Below are 15,680 nucleotides of genomic sequence, written 5' to 3'. Positions count from 1 at the left end.
AATTGCTTGGGGATTTCTTTGTTCTGGGTCCCTCTCCAGAGTCAGCCAGCCTAAGCTGACCTGCTGCTGTACCATTCAAATTATTTATTTTTATAAACCCAGCACCTGAGACTCTGCTATGGGAAACCTATGGTCCAGCCCAAAGGAGGAAGTGCATTTGGGACAATCAAGCACCTTGAGTTTCCCCTTGTTTTGCCAAGTCCATTAGAATAAGGCAGCTGGCTTGCAGAAAACAGGACAATGAGTCAGCTGCCATACAGTTTGCCATGCTTTCTCCTTGTCCCCCTTCAGATTATCTTCTCCTACATGATCTAGTCCCGATGATGCTTTCCAAGACGCTTTGTGCCTGTGCTCTATGCGGGTCAATGACTGACTGGGACAAGATATAAAACACAGTGCTTGCATGAGACACCATCAGATGCATTATCAGATAAATCTGCTAAAGGCCTACTTCAACATATGCAGGAGCGTAAAACTACATTTCAAGAACAACTTGATTATCCCACATCTCTTAAATGTTTGGCAGCCTGGACAAATTTCTTCGTAGGGGCTAATTTGAGTTTGGCAACAACCCCAGGCATGATGGGGGCAAATGTGAGCAAGGGAACTTGGTGGGCAAAGACATCACGGCACCTATACCAGCCCATCTTCCCCCAGACCACTGACAGGCAGGACAGAGATCCCGATGCCAAGAGTCTTTCGCCAGCACTTTCTTTTGATCTTTATTCTGCAACCAGCATCACCTACTGAAGGAGAGAGGTTACACATCCTGCTTTTTACCACCCTCCTTTAGCCCCTTTCTTTTTCTTCTGCTGCTGTTTCTTCTTGGTGGCTGCAGCACCAGCGGGTTTTTGGTGCCTGGGAGGGATGACGTTACTTGTAGCCGATACAGCTGCGGCGCTGCCAGGCCGAGGGGAGGTAGGTGGGCTGCTGGCAGTTCTACTGGCATCCCTGCAGGGAAGACAAGAGAAAGAGATACCACGTGGGTTTACAACGACCTGCAACATGTGGTACTAATGCAGGAAGCTGACAGTGAAAAATACAGTTGCCCCATAAGATAGCATTATGTATGGGAAGGCACTCATGCAAGATCTTACATAAGCTTCAACATACAGAAGGGCTGATGGATAATGGGAACATGTCTCAATGACAAGGCAGTCACCTTCTAGTTGATGTTCACTAATAGTTTAAGTCCTCAACAAGAGAAGTAAGGCTAACTTTTGAATATGTGACAGCTCATGCAACACACAAGAAGTCTTTCAGGCCCCCACTCTTAGGCAGTGTCCTTTCTCTCTCATATGCTAGTGTCCCAGCATCCTTTCTCTCTCATATGCTAGTGTCACTATCTTGCCGTCCATACATAAAGGTGATTCCACCTCAAATTCCCTGATTCCACCTCAAATAATGTGTCAACTTAGAAGGAAGTACAGTGTTTCCTCGAATCATGGCTAATGATTCTCCAGCTGCCAAAAGACTTGAAAGCAAATAGCTCAAGAGAAAGCATGCAAAATTCATCTTAGCATCAAAGCTAGATAAAGCACATTAAAGGACTACGGGAATTTTATTTGCACCATGGCACCTTCAAGTATGCCTATCATATCACTTTGGTTTTCAGCAACCTATAGGGAGAGCAGCTGGTAGCAGGTTCAAGCAGCAAAGTACAATTTCACTTGTGCTATCTGCAGTTGGTGTGGGGAAAGAGCGGCAGCAGAACAGCACAAACCCATCCCTCCCAGCAGCCCAAGAGTGATTCCCTGCATCAAGCCTTGCAAAATGGGTACTTACAATTCAGATGAGCCAGCTGTGGTTGAACCCTGAGTCCCCTTGCCAACCTGCTCCTTCTTCTTGCCCTTCTTCCGTCCACGATAGTAGGAACGCTCCCGCATTGGAAGCCACCGCTCAGGGTCAGGAGTCACCTTGGGGTCGTAGTTCTTAGGCAGCTTTCCTGCAGAACATCCAGTGTCATGGAATGAGACTGGGGTCAACACACTAGTCAGGAACATGCACGGCATGTCAGTAGCCAGACAGTGCAAAGAGCCCAGCAACCCACATCATCCTATCAGGGTATTGCTCTCACTTCTATGACAAAAATGTCCCATCCAAATAAGCTATCATGAAGATCTGCGTTCACAGGGACCCAGTCCTAACAGGGGGCTCTGGCTCCTGGGGAGCTGGGGGCTGGCTATTTGAAGAAACAATCTGGAGAGCTCCCTGGAGCTGTGCTATGTCAACAGCTAGGAAATGCAACTTACCCTTCTTTTTTTTCTTCTTCTTCTTCACTTCCCCTTGTCTGAAAAGCAAGAAGGGGAACAGACATTGTGACACAGCATGGACAGAGCAGACAAATCAACTGAAAACTAGCTCTGGAAGAAGCTAAACCATCTCTCTAAGAACTTGGTCTGCTGCTACATGAAACTTCTTGCAGTTAAACAACAGGCTCCCTTTTCACCAGTGTGCCTTCCACAGCTATGCCACCACCACACCAGGTGTGGTTCCCGTGCCACCCCAAAGAAGGATGCACCAGAGCCTGCTTTACCCTTGCTCCTTCTGCTGGTTGTCTCCAGTGAGCTTCCCAGCTTTCTTCCGAACATAGGTTGCTCCATGGGAGTTCTCCAGCGCATCGACATCTACTTTCAGTGACATGGTGTCTGAGGAAGGCAAGTGTTTGCTAAGACTGCAAGGGAAAAGTTCAGGGATGCAAACGAGCAAGCATAAAGACCCAGTTTTTTTCCAGACAGCAAGAGGCAACTTCAGCTTGAATAAATTCTGTCTGTTAACAATGCAGACACCAGACAGGCCTACTGGGCTAGTTCTGTCTCTCTCACCAGGTTCTTACACCAGTTGGGATGAGCTGCTTAATTGCCATCTGCCTTATTTTCCCTCTTTAATATGGGGACAGAAGGATCAACTTCGCCCAAATGCAGCTCAAGTGACAAACGCAGTATGTGAACCCTATTTTGGGTGAGTGAGACCTTAGTCATATTTTATCAGGCACAGTCCTGCATTACTACCACAGGTTTAAGATTCCAACAGGAAGGATGGAGGTGTTCTATATTTTTTGTTCCGCTGAGTCTTAAGTTATCAATTCTCAAAGAAAATGCAGCCAAAGACAAAAGGGGCCGGAGAGCTCATCGTAATCAAGCCAATTAGGGAAATAATGTAGCTCCAGACAACTTGACCTGGATATGTTGCTGTTCTGGAGATGTTCCTTGCCTTTCTTCAGGCGAGAGTGAGTCTGAAGTCCCCACACAGCTGAAAATTCAAGTGAGCAGTGCCCAAATACCTCTTTCTTTGGTCTGATACCACCATCAAAAGGATACACTTTAGCTTTTTCAGGGTCAACCAGGGAATAGGCAGAGATGAGCTGTGCCAGAGTATGCACATCTTTTGGGTTTTGCCTTTGTAGGGGAAAAAAAAGACAAAACAGAAAAGGACCAAGTTACCAATGTTACTGATCCCAAAGACTGGTATCACCATGCAAGAGCTTGCTGTTGCAGCACAGCTGCTGTCTGTGGGGACAGGCATATCAGCCTGTGGTCTCCTCCACAGCACATCACAAACATCACTAGTGTGGACAAAGGGAGGTGCAGACAACCCCACAGTGTCATGAAACATCCAATGAAAGATGAAAAACCCAGTAGCAAAGGCAAGTTAACAGTTCCCCTAGCCCCCAAAATCCCATCAAGGGCACAATAAAAACTAAAACCTAAACATCCAAGAAAAAATTGTGCATCCCAGTCCCCAAAGCAATCTTTGCTGCACACAAGAGGCCTCTGGGACAAGTCTACCAGGTTTTCAAGTGAACATCAACTATAGATCAAATGAATTCTCTCTCCTCCTTCCAAAATATGGCTTTGCATTGAGGCCCCCGTGCAGAAGCAACTCTAAAGAATGGCTACCAGTTAACAAAAATTGTTGCAGATACCGCCTGCCACCAGACAGCTTGCAGAGGACTCTGGGTTGAGACCTGCTGCTCAGCAACCACCCAACTCACTTCCAGAGTTCTTCCAAGTCGCTGATTGCTTCCTTCTTCCTGCCATGCTTTAGTTTGAAGTTGGCAGCTTCTCTTATCAGTGACAAATGGACAGGAGACTTTGGCTGAAAGACACAGCAGCCATAATTAGTTCCTTATTATCACAGCATGAAGCCCAGCTCTAGCTGGCTTTAATGCCCCTGAGACCTGGCCAAGGAGAACTGAGTTAGCATCCTATAATGCAGAAAATAGACTGCCTTTGCACTCTGGGATATGAGGCAGAACTGCCTGGGACAAGGCAGCTTGCTGCTCCACCATGCTGTCTCATCAGGGAGAAGCCCTGATTGCTACATTCGGGCATCCATTGCCACCACTCTCCTAATGTGACAGGAGCTGCTGCTCCCTGTTTGCAAAACATCTAAAATAATGTAACAGTGATAAACAAATGTTCACAAAACAGGAGTTTACAGGTCTCCATAACTCCAACTGGATAGCTGCTGGGCTATGCACCAACATGAAAACCTGAGATGGACTAGCTAGAAAAGACTGGGACACATCCTTGCACATTAGCTTCTCTGGTCTGACTTGCCTGGAATTGCTGATACCACTGGATAGCCTGTGTGAAGACCTCAATTGCACTGTCAATATCCTCTTCATGACTGTACATTGTCACCAATGCAGACACCTGCAAACATTCAAGAGCAGCATACAGATCTTCATGCAAGTTGTTTATAGCCTGGGGTCAGCAGTTAAATGATAGGATTTCCCAAAAGCAGAGTCAATGTGAGCTTTCTGCTCTGTCCCTAAAAAACAGCTGTGGTAACAGGCAGGATACACAGGCCAGATCTTCCTACCCAGGTCCCTCCCCAAAAAACACTCCTACCATCTTTCTCCTATGGTACAAGCCTACGACTGCATCCACTGAACAAACCTTCTTGTCTTGCCACTTTATCTGCTTACCACTGGACACAGTTTCATTAGAAACCCTTTTTCTTCCTCTGTTCTCTATTCCAAGAGCCATGAAAAAAGATGGGAGATGATACAGACACCATCTGTCTGCCTACATCCCAGTCACAACCAGAGGTGACCCAGGGCAAGGAGTTGCTATTGTTGACTGCCCCTACAAATTACTTTGATCATTCGCCCTTGCAATTGGAGCAGACCCACAACTGTCAGCCCCTGCTCAAGATGCTTATGCTGAGCACACGAGCACTTACAAGGTCATCAAGCTTTCCTGGATACCACATGTGGATATGCATTCAGTCTGGGGTGATGCTGTGGGGATGAAACATATGGTACTTTCTCCCTAAGGCCTGTTGTCCTAAAGCTGCTTCATAGTACATACCAGGGAAGGAGTTGCTCCAGTCATGTTATGCAAGTAAATCCAGGCAACATGCAGGTCTCAGAGACTATGAGGGAGTGGGAACATAGGCAGAGAGCATCCCTGCTGACAGGTAGAGTACTTCTTTGGCTAAGTTCAGGCTACCTGATGCAAGTTATAATCCCACCTTTGTCCAACACAAGGAAGATGGGCTCAAAATCCCTGTAAACACTCAGGGCAAGTGAAAACCACAGGGAAGAGGCAAAAAGGAGCAGGCAGTGCAAAGCTGTCCTACAAGGGAAAAACCTCACACAGTTTAGACTGAGTTTTGCTTACCATACCAGGCTTGTGCTGCAGTTCTTCTATGCTCCTCAGGATCATGCAGGCTTTGGTGACACTGCCTAGAAGAGAGATAGGGAAGAACACACTCTGAGTGGCATGGCAACACTTCATCCCAGCAGAGAACTTCGAGCCAAAGGTAAACAATGAGGACAGAACGATTTCCCCTTCTCAGATCATCTCCCCCTTTCTAGAGTTAAGGACAGGCCTCCACACAATGGACATTTCTGCCCTTGCCACATTCCACAAGGGTTCAGGAGCAAGCTTTTGCAAGCAGGGTCTTCTCTTCCAGGTGCAACTCTGTGCTGCTTGACTGTACACAGGAATGGTACCATTAGGGAGCCGCACATTGCTCCCGAGATTATCCCGCCCCAGAAGAGATTCCTGCCCCCTATTATTCACAAAGACTGTGGGCATCTCTGGCAGTGATCTGTGGAGCCTGCATATCTGGCCATTAAGCTATAAGCACTATCCTGCCAGAGCCATGTATATATATTACCTGACTGAAAGCACCTCTGCTCCACACCTCTGTCACAACAGTGACTGCAGCAAAGATTGCCCTGAAGTCTGTTTTTCTCATCCCTTTTAGCATTATCATGTACAGACACTTCCCAACAAAGAAGGACAATTAATACCTTGAGCAATTTTTAGCTGGGCCATCGTCAGCTTGATCTCAGCTGCATTGGCAGGGTGCTGGTCTGCAAAGTCCTGAGAGTCAGAAGAAAGAACAATTCAACTTGTGTGTGGGCACGAGGCTGTTGCTTTGGTGAATCATATCTCATGCTCAGTCATGGCAAGCTGGCAAGAGCCAAGGGAAGCTTTCTGGCACAGGCAGGCTTCAGCACACAGCAGAAGAGGTGCCAGTGAGCCACTGTCCTTTCAGATTTCTGTCCCAAGCCACTCATTTCCTCCAAAAAGAAGGGTGTTGCAAACTGCTTGTAAGCAGAGCAGCAAAGACTACCGCTTACCCTAGAAGAAGTGTACTACAGCTTCCTAAGCATAAGAATCAGAGGTGTAAGGGAACTATTTCCCTTTAAAAGCAGCATTGTTCAGTTGAGTGTGAAGGCCTTCCAACAGCATTAAACCAAACCAAAATAAGCAGTCAGATACCCCTGGAAATTTAAACCAAACAAAACAAACTAAGGGAAAACAGCAAAGGAGAACACAAAGCACAAGTTTAAATGGAGTTTGGCAAAACTTCCTTTTAACCTACCTGCAGAAGTGCCACAGCCTTTGCATGCTGCTTCTCACGACACAGTTGGGCTGCCTGGATAAGCACAGGGAGCAGATGCTCAGGGCTCTGCGACTGCAGGCTTGCTGACAGCTTGCGGCACTGATCTGCCTGAGGAGTGGGAAGAGAGAATACACTTATCTCAACCTCTGCAAGCATCTAACACAGGGCTAACATACCTGCAGTACCTAAGATATGCTTGTGATGACTTCCCTGAAAGGAGTACACAGAGCCAAGAACAAGTCCTCCTAGTGGCACTTCAGATGCATCTAAGACCACTCATATCGCTTTTATCTTCTAGTAATCTCCACACAGTTCTCCCTACAGCAATACTCAAGTCACTAAACAGTCAGCCAGTTGTGCTTTTAGGGATGATTTTATTTTTCTGCTCAGTTATGTGCCTAAACCAAGTGGTCTTGTCTTCTGACAGAGAACAGCCGCATCTCCCAGTCAAACTCCTGTGGAGTAAATCTGTAGCTACTTACTGCTCATCAGCTTCCCCTACCTGGTTAGTGTACATTGCCAGCAAAGCTTTGTTGAATTCAATCGCCTGGAGCTGTTTCTTGGAGAGTTTATGCTCAACACCCTCTGCATTGGTCAGCTTCACCTTTTTCTTTGAGTCAAAGACATTTTGGTCCTAGGGAAATTGCACATCATGAGAAGATTTCACTATATTCCTTGAAGAAGAAAAGGCCTCTGGGTCTGAAATTTAACTACTATTTAGGAAAAAACTTTTCCAGTTATCTTCCCTCTCTCCACAAAAGCAGAGAAGCAAGCTGAGTAACTGCATCGAAAGCAGCAAGCTAATTCTATACCTTGTTAATTGTGATGATGTTATTTGCAATGACAGCAAGAAGTCCTACATCTGTTGGCCTGCAGACAAGAAAAGCAGAAAGCATACTGTTATTAAACAGCAATCTCTCTACAGATGGGAGGTTGAGCGTTTGTTTTTAAAAAAACCCCTTACTTCAACTTGATTATTTGATTGTAGAGCTGTAAAGCATCCTCTGTACGACCCTGCAGTTGCATGATATAAGCCATCTGACCATGAATAATAGCCAGCTCAGCCTCAATGTCTTCCTCTGTCACATCCTGAAGAAAAATCAAAGTAAAAAAGCTGCTATGTCACCTCTCTTATCCTGGCTTCTGTCTGCTGGCAAATGTCTATGAGTGTTCTTGGGGAGTATTAGCAGCAAAGTACTTCAGCTACTACAGATGAAGGTCGTAGCCACAGCACAAACAGAAGCATATGTGGGTTAAACTGGGAGAAAAGAAAACTTCACCTACTCCTGTGAGAACCTGAAAATTCTCTTGTGTGCTGAATTTGCTCAATCCAGTGACTGATTACAAATTTCCTGTTTCTCACCACCCACTCAGCGTGTTCATCCATAGCAGGAGTAGGTTACAGGGAGCTTTCAGACAACCTGTACCCATCCTACCTGCACCAGCACAGGCAACTCTGCAAGGAGCACAGCCACAAACAGCTTGCAGTGTTCGCTACCCTTCTGCAACAGCCACGATCGCTGCCCCAGCCTCATAAGCTGGTCCCAGCAGAGCAGCACTGGCTCTCCTCTGGCTCTCTGCACTTTGTGATCACATGGCACAAAGCAAACACTCTTCAGAACATCAAGAACTTACAGAGTCTTCTGACAGTGATTGGCGACACAGCTCTAGAAAGAAAAACAAATTGAAAAACACAATTTAGAAGGCTTTAGGGGGGGAAAAAGGCTAGAAGCATGGAGGAATAGATAACTTTTTTCGTGTATTGCTGAAACTTCTGCAGCACTACAAGGACAGAGGAGACTGCAAGTTTGATGATGGATGGGACTGAGCATGAGATACTGTCCCTCCCAGAGCTGCCTTCTGAGAGCAGAGTTATATGCTCATTTTCTCTCCTGAGCGAATTTCCTTACACCTAGCTCCTGATCTTTTCCATAAAGATCACTCAGCTACAACTGCACACCATCTTGGGAGTTATTTTAAGTGCTACAAGCCTGCAATATTGAGATTACATCACCCTTTATGGGGCAGCAATTCTGTTAGTTTTCAGAACCCACACTAGTCGCTTCTTAACTTTCTCATATACCTCACCAGAACATCACTTGTTTGCTCTCCAAAGGACACCTGTCAAAGCATATAGGTTCTTCATCAAAACTGGGACAGAACTGACCTATTTATCTGCAAGAGCAACTAGATCAGACAGAAACTAGTCTTTCCTAGTTCCCACCCTAACCTTTTTTTTTTTAACACATAAAAATCCCTCTTCCACCCCATAGAAAAAAATCCTCTTTGCAAAAAAGCTCATTTATCAGCTTACACTAATTTCATACCTAATTCATACCAAGAAGTATTTTTAATTTTTATAGCATATGTTTAAATATACACTCATACTAACAAAATTAGGAGTTAGAATAGATGAGACATCTCATGCTTATAAGAGATTACACTCACATCTACTTCCTACTTTAAAAAACTGCACAAAGTTATTGAACACAAATCAGGGGGTTGCAAGAGAGCCAGGAGATGGTACATGCTGCACAGCTCTGGAAAAGAGATGCAGAGGAACATTTCTACAAAAACACCAGTTGTGTCAGGAACTTAAAACAAATCCTGATGCTGGCCAGTTTTTAAATTTCCAAAACTTCTTTTCCTCTGATTTGTGTCTACAGAGAGCACCTGCTCCTATCACACAAACCTTCCCTCTCACCTCACCATGTTTTTACCTTCTGCTTTCTGTAGTTTTTTCATTGCTTCATTCAACTTTCCTTGCCCAATCAATGCACATGCACTGTTATAACACAGCTCGTAGGTAGCTTCTCGAAGGCCCAAATCCTCCTACAATGAAAAGCAAATGTCACATTCAATAAATGCCAACTGATCTGTACAGATTTGACAAGCAATGGACACAAATTATAGTTTTCATGTACACTTAAACTAATCCTTGCAAAATAAATTTAAGAGGCAATTTTAACAGGGCACACACCTGGCAAGTAAGTCGAAGTGCAAAGGACCTTCCCTCACATAGTACAGAGTCAGAGGTAACTGACAAGGCAGCAAGGAAACTCCACCCTGAACTTGGGGACTACTTAGCCTGCTGCAAGAGAGCAAAACTGCTGCTCTACAGAGTTAGAAATCTACAGTGGATCTACAGTGCTGAACAGAAAGCTGAGCACGCTATGCACACCTTGAAGGACAAATATTTCTAAACAGATGTGAACATTACAATCTGCACTGTTCATTAACAAAAATATTCCCAAGTATGGTTGGGTGATCCAAGAAGTTAGCTTTTACCCTGGGCAAGAAGGTAATGAGAGAGGAAAGTGCTAGTCACCACAGGTGTTCTGCCCGATGCAGGCTCAGAGAGATCTATTTTCTGCTCTGCTGTAACATCTACAAGTCTCCTAGAGATCAAAGGTGAAGTATAACTCATGATCAATAACAGCATTCCTCCATAGAGGAAAAGCCACTAGCTGATTTTCAGTACATTCAGAAGTCATTAAGAGACAGGAACACATTTCTATCCTGTTCAGTATCTATAATTCCATATCCTTTATTCCTTGGCTTTCACTCTCACACACATAGACACACATACTCACTTACTGGCACCACCTTCTCCCATGTGCTTTGTGCTGCCACAACAGCAGAGAGGTTGGTTTTTCTCTCTTCCTCATACTCATCCTGGGAGTTGCGGATGAGATCCCTGTATGCAGCCAGACAATCATCGTAACGCTCCAGTCTGTACAACTGTGAAAGGGAAGGGATTAGCCTTCAGAACAGTATTTTCCTGGGCATGCTGGTAACTACAGCCTCCTTCCTCCCTCCCCATGGACAGGGGCAGCAGAGCATCATATGCTGAACATGACTAATATTGCATCTACCTTTAAGGGCAGACTATATAGATTATATTTGCAAGGACTCAAGCAATGACACCAGATACCTGCAAAAAATGACACAGCTCTTACTCCTAAAACAGCTTCTTTAAAAGCAGCAGTTTACACAGTTTTGTCCTCAAACAGCCTTCTTCCAAATTAGATCGCCTCTCTAAGAAAGAAATTAAATGAATGGTCTTTCATGCAGCTGAGAGAATTCTTCACAAAACCGTTCTGATCAACCGGGGAGAAACGAGAGAAAAAAACATAACTTCTTTGCTGCTTCACTTTTAACGCCCGAGATGTCAGGTCCCACAAACCATTCGTGGACAAACAGCTCAACCACAGACAAATCCCATCAGATCTCTTCCATCCTCAGCCATATGGCTAATACCAGGCCAGACCCAGGAAGGGAGTGGGAGTCACAAATTGCTTTGGTTTAGTGGGGATAAAACGATGACTCTCCCTCCAGCAAAGCCACCTGAAGCTCCACAGAAGTTTGAGCAGTTGGAACTGTACCTGCCCTTACCTTCAAGGCAGAGAAGGAAATTCTGTCCCCATACTTGCCCCCCATTAGAGGAGGGACAAGGCATCCAGCATATGAAACTCCCACCAGGAAGGAAAGCTTGTAATTACCACTTGTCCATAAAGCTCCTTCAGCTTGTCTGTCTGCTGACTGGCACTCTGAATGGTCTTGAGAGCACTTTCAATACGATTCAACCTGTATTCACAGTAGGCCTTCTCAAAGGCAATAATGTCACTGCAAGGACAAGACAAAGGCTGACAGCATGCACTGTAGTTTGCATTCAAAAGCATTCACCCACATAAGCACACTTGTTTAATCAGCCCTAATTAGTCTCTCAGACTGCTCCGTAACCCAAAATCCAAACACATGATCCCAGATTACTGAATTATGTATCCGTTGAGCACTGAAAGTACCTTAAACCTACTTTGTGTTCAACAGAGAAAGCATATCAAAACTTCACCTAAAAAGAGGTTCCTTTTTAATGGCGTCTCCAGACAAGCAGCATTCCAAATCCTCTCTGCCCCCACCTCCTACTGATTATGCTAATTAAATGCTTAAAAGGTGGAACAGTACCAAACCTCATTCCATGACTCTTTCTTAAGGAGAAGGTGTATCATTACAACAAAAGCTTGTTACTGCAAATTTTTAAAGACAATTTACTCACACAGAGAGAGGAAGGAAAAGGTATAAAATACAAATCTCTCTTACAGTCTGATATGAAGACAAACATAACATTAACCTATTCTGAAACATCAGCGCAGCAGAACTGCAGCAAAGAGGTTTGCTAACATAAAATGGGCTTCAAAGCAAGCTCACACCAGCAGGGAAGCATTCCCAAAAAAGCCAAAGGAAAGTTAATTAGTGATTCCTTTAGTTCATGCCTGGGGCCATTTGCTATCAGCTTTTCTTTGCCTATTTAAAATTATCTCGATTCAACTGAGTATTAAGGAGGTTTGAAAACAAATTAATGGAATTCAGAATTAAAGAAAAGCAGTGGGCCACCCTCAGCACAGGACGGGACAACTTCAAGACAGAGAAAGAACCACCACTTTCCTGCTCTGCAGGACAGAGACAGACACATAGCAGAATGAGGCTAAAGAAATTATAGGAAAAACTCTGAAGCCAGTTGGATTTAAAGAAAATATTCCTCCTCCTTACCATATAATTAAAAATTAAGCTAAAAAACTTGAATTAAACCCCTTTTGTCCCAGGAAAGAAGGAATTAGTGAATAAGGTAATTATTCAGATGTGAACATAAATGATGGCATGTTTCATCACAGTGATACTTCAACACACTTTTCTGGGAAGTTCCTTAATAAAAGCAGTATCTGAAATACAAAAATTTTGCTGCCAGGCAGTTCTTGGGTAGAAATTTTCATCCTAGTTGTTGCATAAAGAGCATCCTTATTAGGAAGGAAATCAGTCTTCTTAATGACTCAAATGAGAAGCTTGACTTGTCCTCAGACACAAGTTGTCTCCAAGGTCCTGATTTTGAGAGGATGCACAAAGGGCTGGTACCACCACAAAGGCTGAGGCAGTACCTTCAGGCTGGCAAAGAAAAGGACCCCAAGGAGCAGTATGGTGAGACAGCCAAGCAAAGCCAACAGTTTGCTGCCACTGGCAAAGGTTTTTCCCTCCTCTCCTCACTCCCACTGAGATCTGTCCCCTTCCCTTGTATCAGCTGTGATACTCAGCCACACCAACAGGCAGCATCAGCACATGGAGGTGGCTGAGAGCTACATCAGGGACAGTCCCTTCAATAGTGAGAGCAAGATGTTAGACTGCCTCAAACTCACCCAGACCCATAAAAAACCAGAGTTTCACTGAGAAGACCAATCCCAATGTCTCTGAGCACCTCCTGCACTTTATTTTGCTGCCTTATCAGTCCCCTCCAATGAAGCTGCAGCAGCTTCTCAAGGACTTAGGGTTTCATATTTTGTAGAACACAGCAAAACACAACTCACCTGGTTAACACTTTAGTGTGGGTATTGATTATGCTGAGAGCTTCCTTGAAGTTCCCATTCTGGATAAGACACACTACTTTACACTGAAGCGCAGTCACGTCGTCTTTGCTGATCTGCAGTACTGCGGGGGAAATCAGTTTCAATACAATGATCCAACTCACTATAAAACACACCAAGGCTTTGTAAGAGCCATGTGTTGTTACAGGTGCAAAAACCCACCCCAGAGAGCGGTCACGTCAATTTAAAAGGCACGGCTTACTTTGGTTCATAAAAGAATTGAGCATAAATACTGGAATTACCCGAAGTGACCACTGTGCTAACATGTCTGGAACAGAGCTGCACCAAAGGGGCTGGACAAACACCTGGACAAACCTTTCATTGGCATTTCACTTTCAGGCAGAGAACACAGTGCCAAGGCCTGACTGCCACGTAAAGCATACTGAGGAAGGACAACAGCTAGTACAGAAGAACAGTGTGGCTCTAGATAGGGAGTCACTTTACACACTAACACTTTCTGCCACTGGTAAACAGGGAAGTAGAACTAGGAGAGAGACACGGGTTTTGCTATTTGATTTTTTCATGTGATCCCAGCTCTGCCAGGAGAGGAGAGGAGTCCCTACTCTGCACAAGCAGCAAAGACAGAACTTTTAACCATTACGTGCCTTATATAGCAATTCCATTTGGGATGCCAAACCATCAAAAAACCACAACCCAACGTGGACTCTCAGCCCCAAGCAAGTTATCGCTCCCAAGCCAGTCAGTCCATAAGTACACCACTCCTCCAGTTCCCAGGGGGAAAAGCACTCCTTTCCCCCACGATCAAAACGGAAGGAAACCCCACGAGCAGCTCCGAGGCTTTGGATCACACCAAGGGATGCATGCGATGCAACAGAAGCACCTGCTGGTCACGGCTGCCCGTCTCGCCTCTTCCCCAGCACAGTCGGACCTGCTGGGGCCTTTGCCCGCTGCCCTGCTCCCGACACGAAGCCTACGGACTGACACCCCTCGTTCCCCGCCACGCGACAGCGCCCCTGCACCAGGCCAAGCCCGCCCCGGCAGGGACCGGCGATCCGCAGGGCGGTACTACCGCCCGCACTCACTCTTGTTGACGGACTTGAGGGCGCGGGCGAAGTCGCCGTTCTGCCCGCAGCGGTTCACCTCGCTCCACAGCCCTGCCGCCGCCCCCGGCCCCGCCGCCGCAGCCGCCATCTTGGGACCGGGACCAGACACACGTCGCGGGGGCGGGGGCTGCGCCGGAACCGGAACAGCCGGGCGGGGCCCCGCCCCCCGCCGCGCGTCACCTCCTGACAGCCCCGCCCCCAGCCGCCCTCACCCCGCCCGCCTCCCGCACAGCGGCGGGCAGTGGGCACCGAGGGCAGTGGAGTGATGTTCACTTCCTGCTCTTCCGTGCAACACTGCGAGTGTGAATTTCAACAAGGAGGGCAAGTGCCGGATTCTGCAGCTGGGACAGGGCGACCCTGAATGTACCGACAGATTAGGGAACGACAGGCTGGAGAGCAGTGGGAAGGGACCTGGGGGCCCTGGTCGACGACAAGTTGAATATGAGTCAGCAGTGCCCTGGCAGCCAGGAGGGCCAGCTATGTCCTGAGGGGCATCAGGCGAAGTATCGCCAGCTGGTCGAGGGAGGGGATTGTCCTGCTCTGCTCTGCACTGGGGCAGCCTCACCTTGAATATTGTGTGCAGTTTTGGGTGCCACAATATAAGAAAGATATTAAGCTCTTAGAGAGCATCCAAAGGAGGGCAACGAAAATGGTGAAGGGCCTTGAGGGGAAACCATGTGAGGAGTGGCTGAGGGCACTTGGTCTGTTCAGCCTGGATGAGACTGAGGGGAGACCTCATTGCAGTCTACAACTTCCTTGTGAGGGGAAGGAAGAGGAGGTGCAGACACTGATCTCTTCTGTGGTAACCAGTGACAGGACCTGAGGGAATGGCCCGAAGCTCAGTCAGGTGAGGTTTAGGTAGGATATTAAGAAAAAGTTTTTCACCTAGAGCATGGTTGGGCAGTGGAAGTGGTCACAGCACCAAGCCCGTTGAGTTCAAGAAGCATCTGGATGACACTCTCAGGCACATGGTGTGATTCTTGGGGTGTCCTGCACAGGGCCAGGAGTTGGACTTGATCATACTTGTGGGTCCCTTCCAACTCAGTATTTTCTCTGATTTATTTTGATTTCATGAAAAAACTGTGTGCAGCCGTAGCACCTTAGTTATTGCCAAATTACCTCACTCCTCTTCCAGTGTTTTGACTTAAGAAATGCAGTTAATATTTTAACCAACCTTTTTCCCCTCTTAGAATAAACAAACAGAAAAAAAAAATCAATAGATATGACTAAAGTGAGTGTGTGTCAAGAGAGGGAAGGGGATGATGGCTCACCCCAAAAAGATTTTCCATCAATTCCCATTACTTTCTTCTGTTAAAGACTGACATCACTTTTCAAA

At 46.1% G+C, this 15,680-nt stretch overlaps 1 protein-coding gene across 1 annotated transcript; it reads right to left on the bottom strand.

Annotated features, from left to right (window-relative positions):
- Window positions 1-695: 695 nt before the first annotated feature.
- Window positions 696-14,488, bottom strand: SRP72 (signal recognition particle 72). Its single transcript, XM_027721607.2, has 19 exons — window positions 14,324-14,488; window positions 13,224-13,344; window positions 11,370-11,493; window positions 10,465-10,608; window positions 9,588-9,699; window positions 8,503-8,534; window positions 7,832-7,956; window positions 7,680-7,737; window positions 7,370-7,501; window positions 6,847-6,975; window positions 6,269-6,341; window positions 5,631-5,695; window positions 4,563-4,658; window positions 3,995-4,098; window positions 3,321-3,398; window positions 2,537-2,674; window positions 2,253-2,290; window positions 1,786-1,945; window positions 696-951 (listed from the first exon to the last, which is right to left on the bottom strand). The coding sequence occupies exons 1-19, from the start codon at window positions 14,430-14,432 to the stop codon at window positions 777-779; spliced, it is 2,013 nt and encodes a 670-aa protein (XP_027577408.1). The 5' UTR covers window positions 14,433-14,488; the 3' UTR covers window positions 696-776.
- Between the last annotated feature and the right edge of the window lie 1,192 nt (window positions 14,489-15,680).

Source organism: Pipra filicauda, unplaced genomic scaffold (genome assembly GCF_003945595.2).
Source record: "Pipra filicauda isolate LSUMZ 115617 unplaced genomic scaffold, ASM394559v2 scaffold17_size4572894_pilon, whole genome shotgun sequence".
Lineage (NCBI taxonomy): Eukaryota > Metazoa > Chordata > Aves > Passeriformes > Pipridae > Pipra > Pipra filicauda.
Note: the sequence above shows the minus strand (reverse complement) of the source record. Positions and strands in the feature narration are given on the sequence as shown.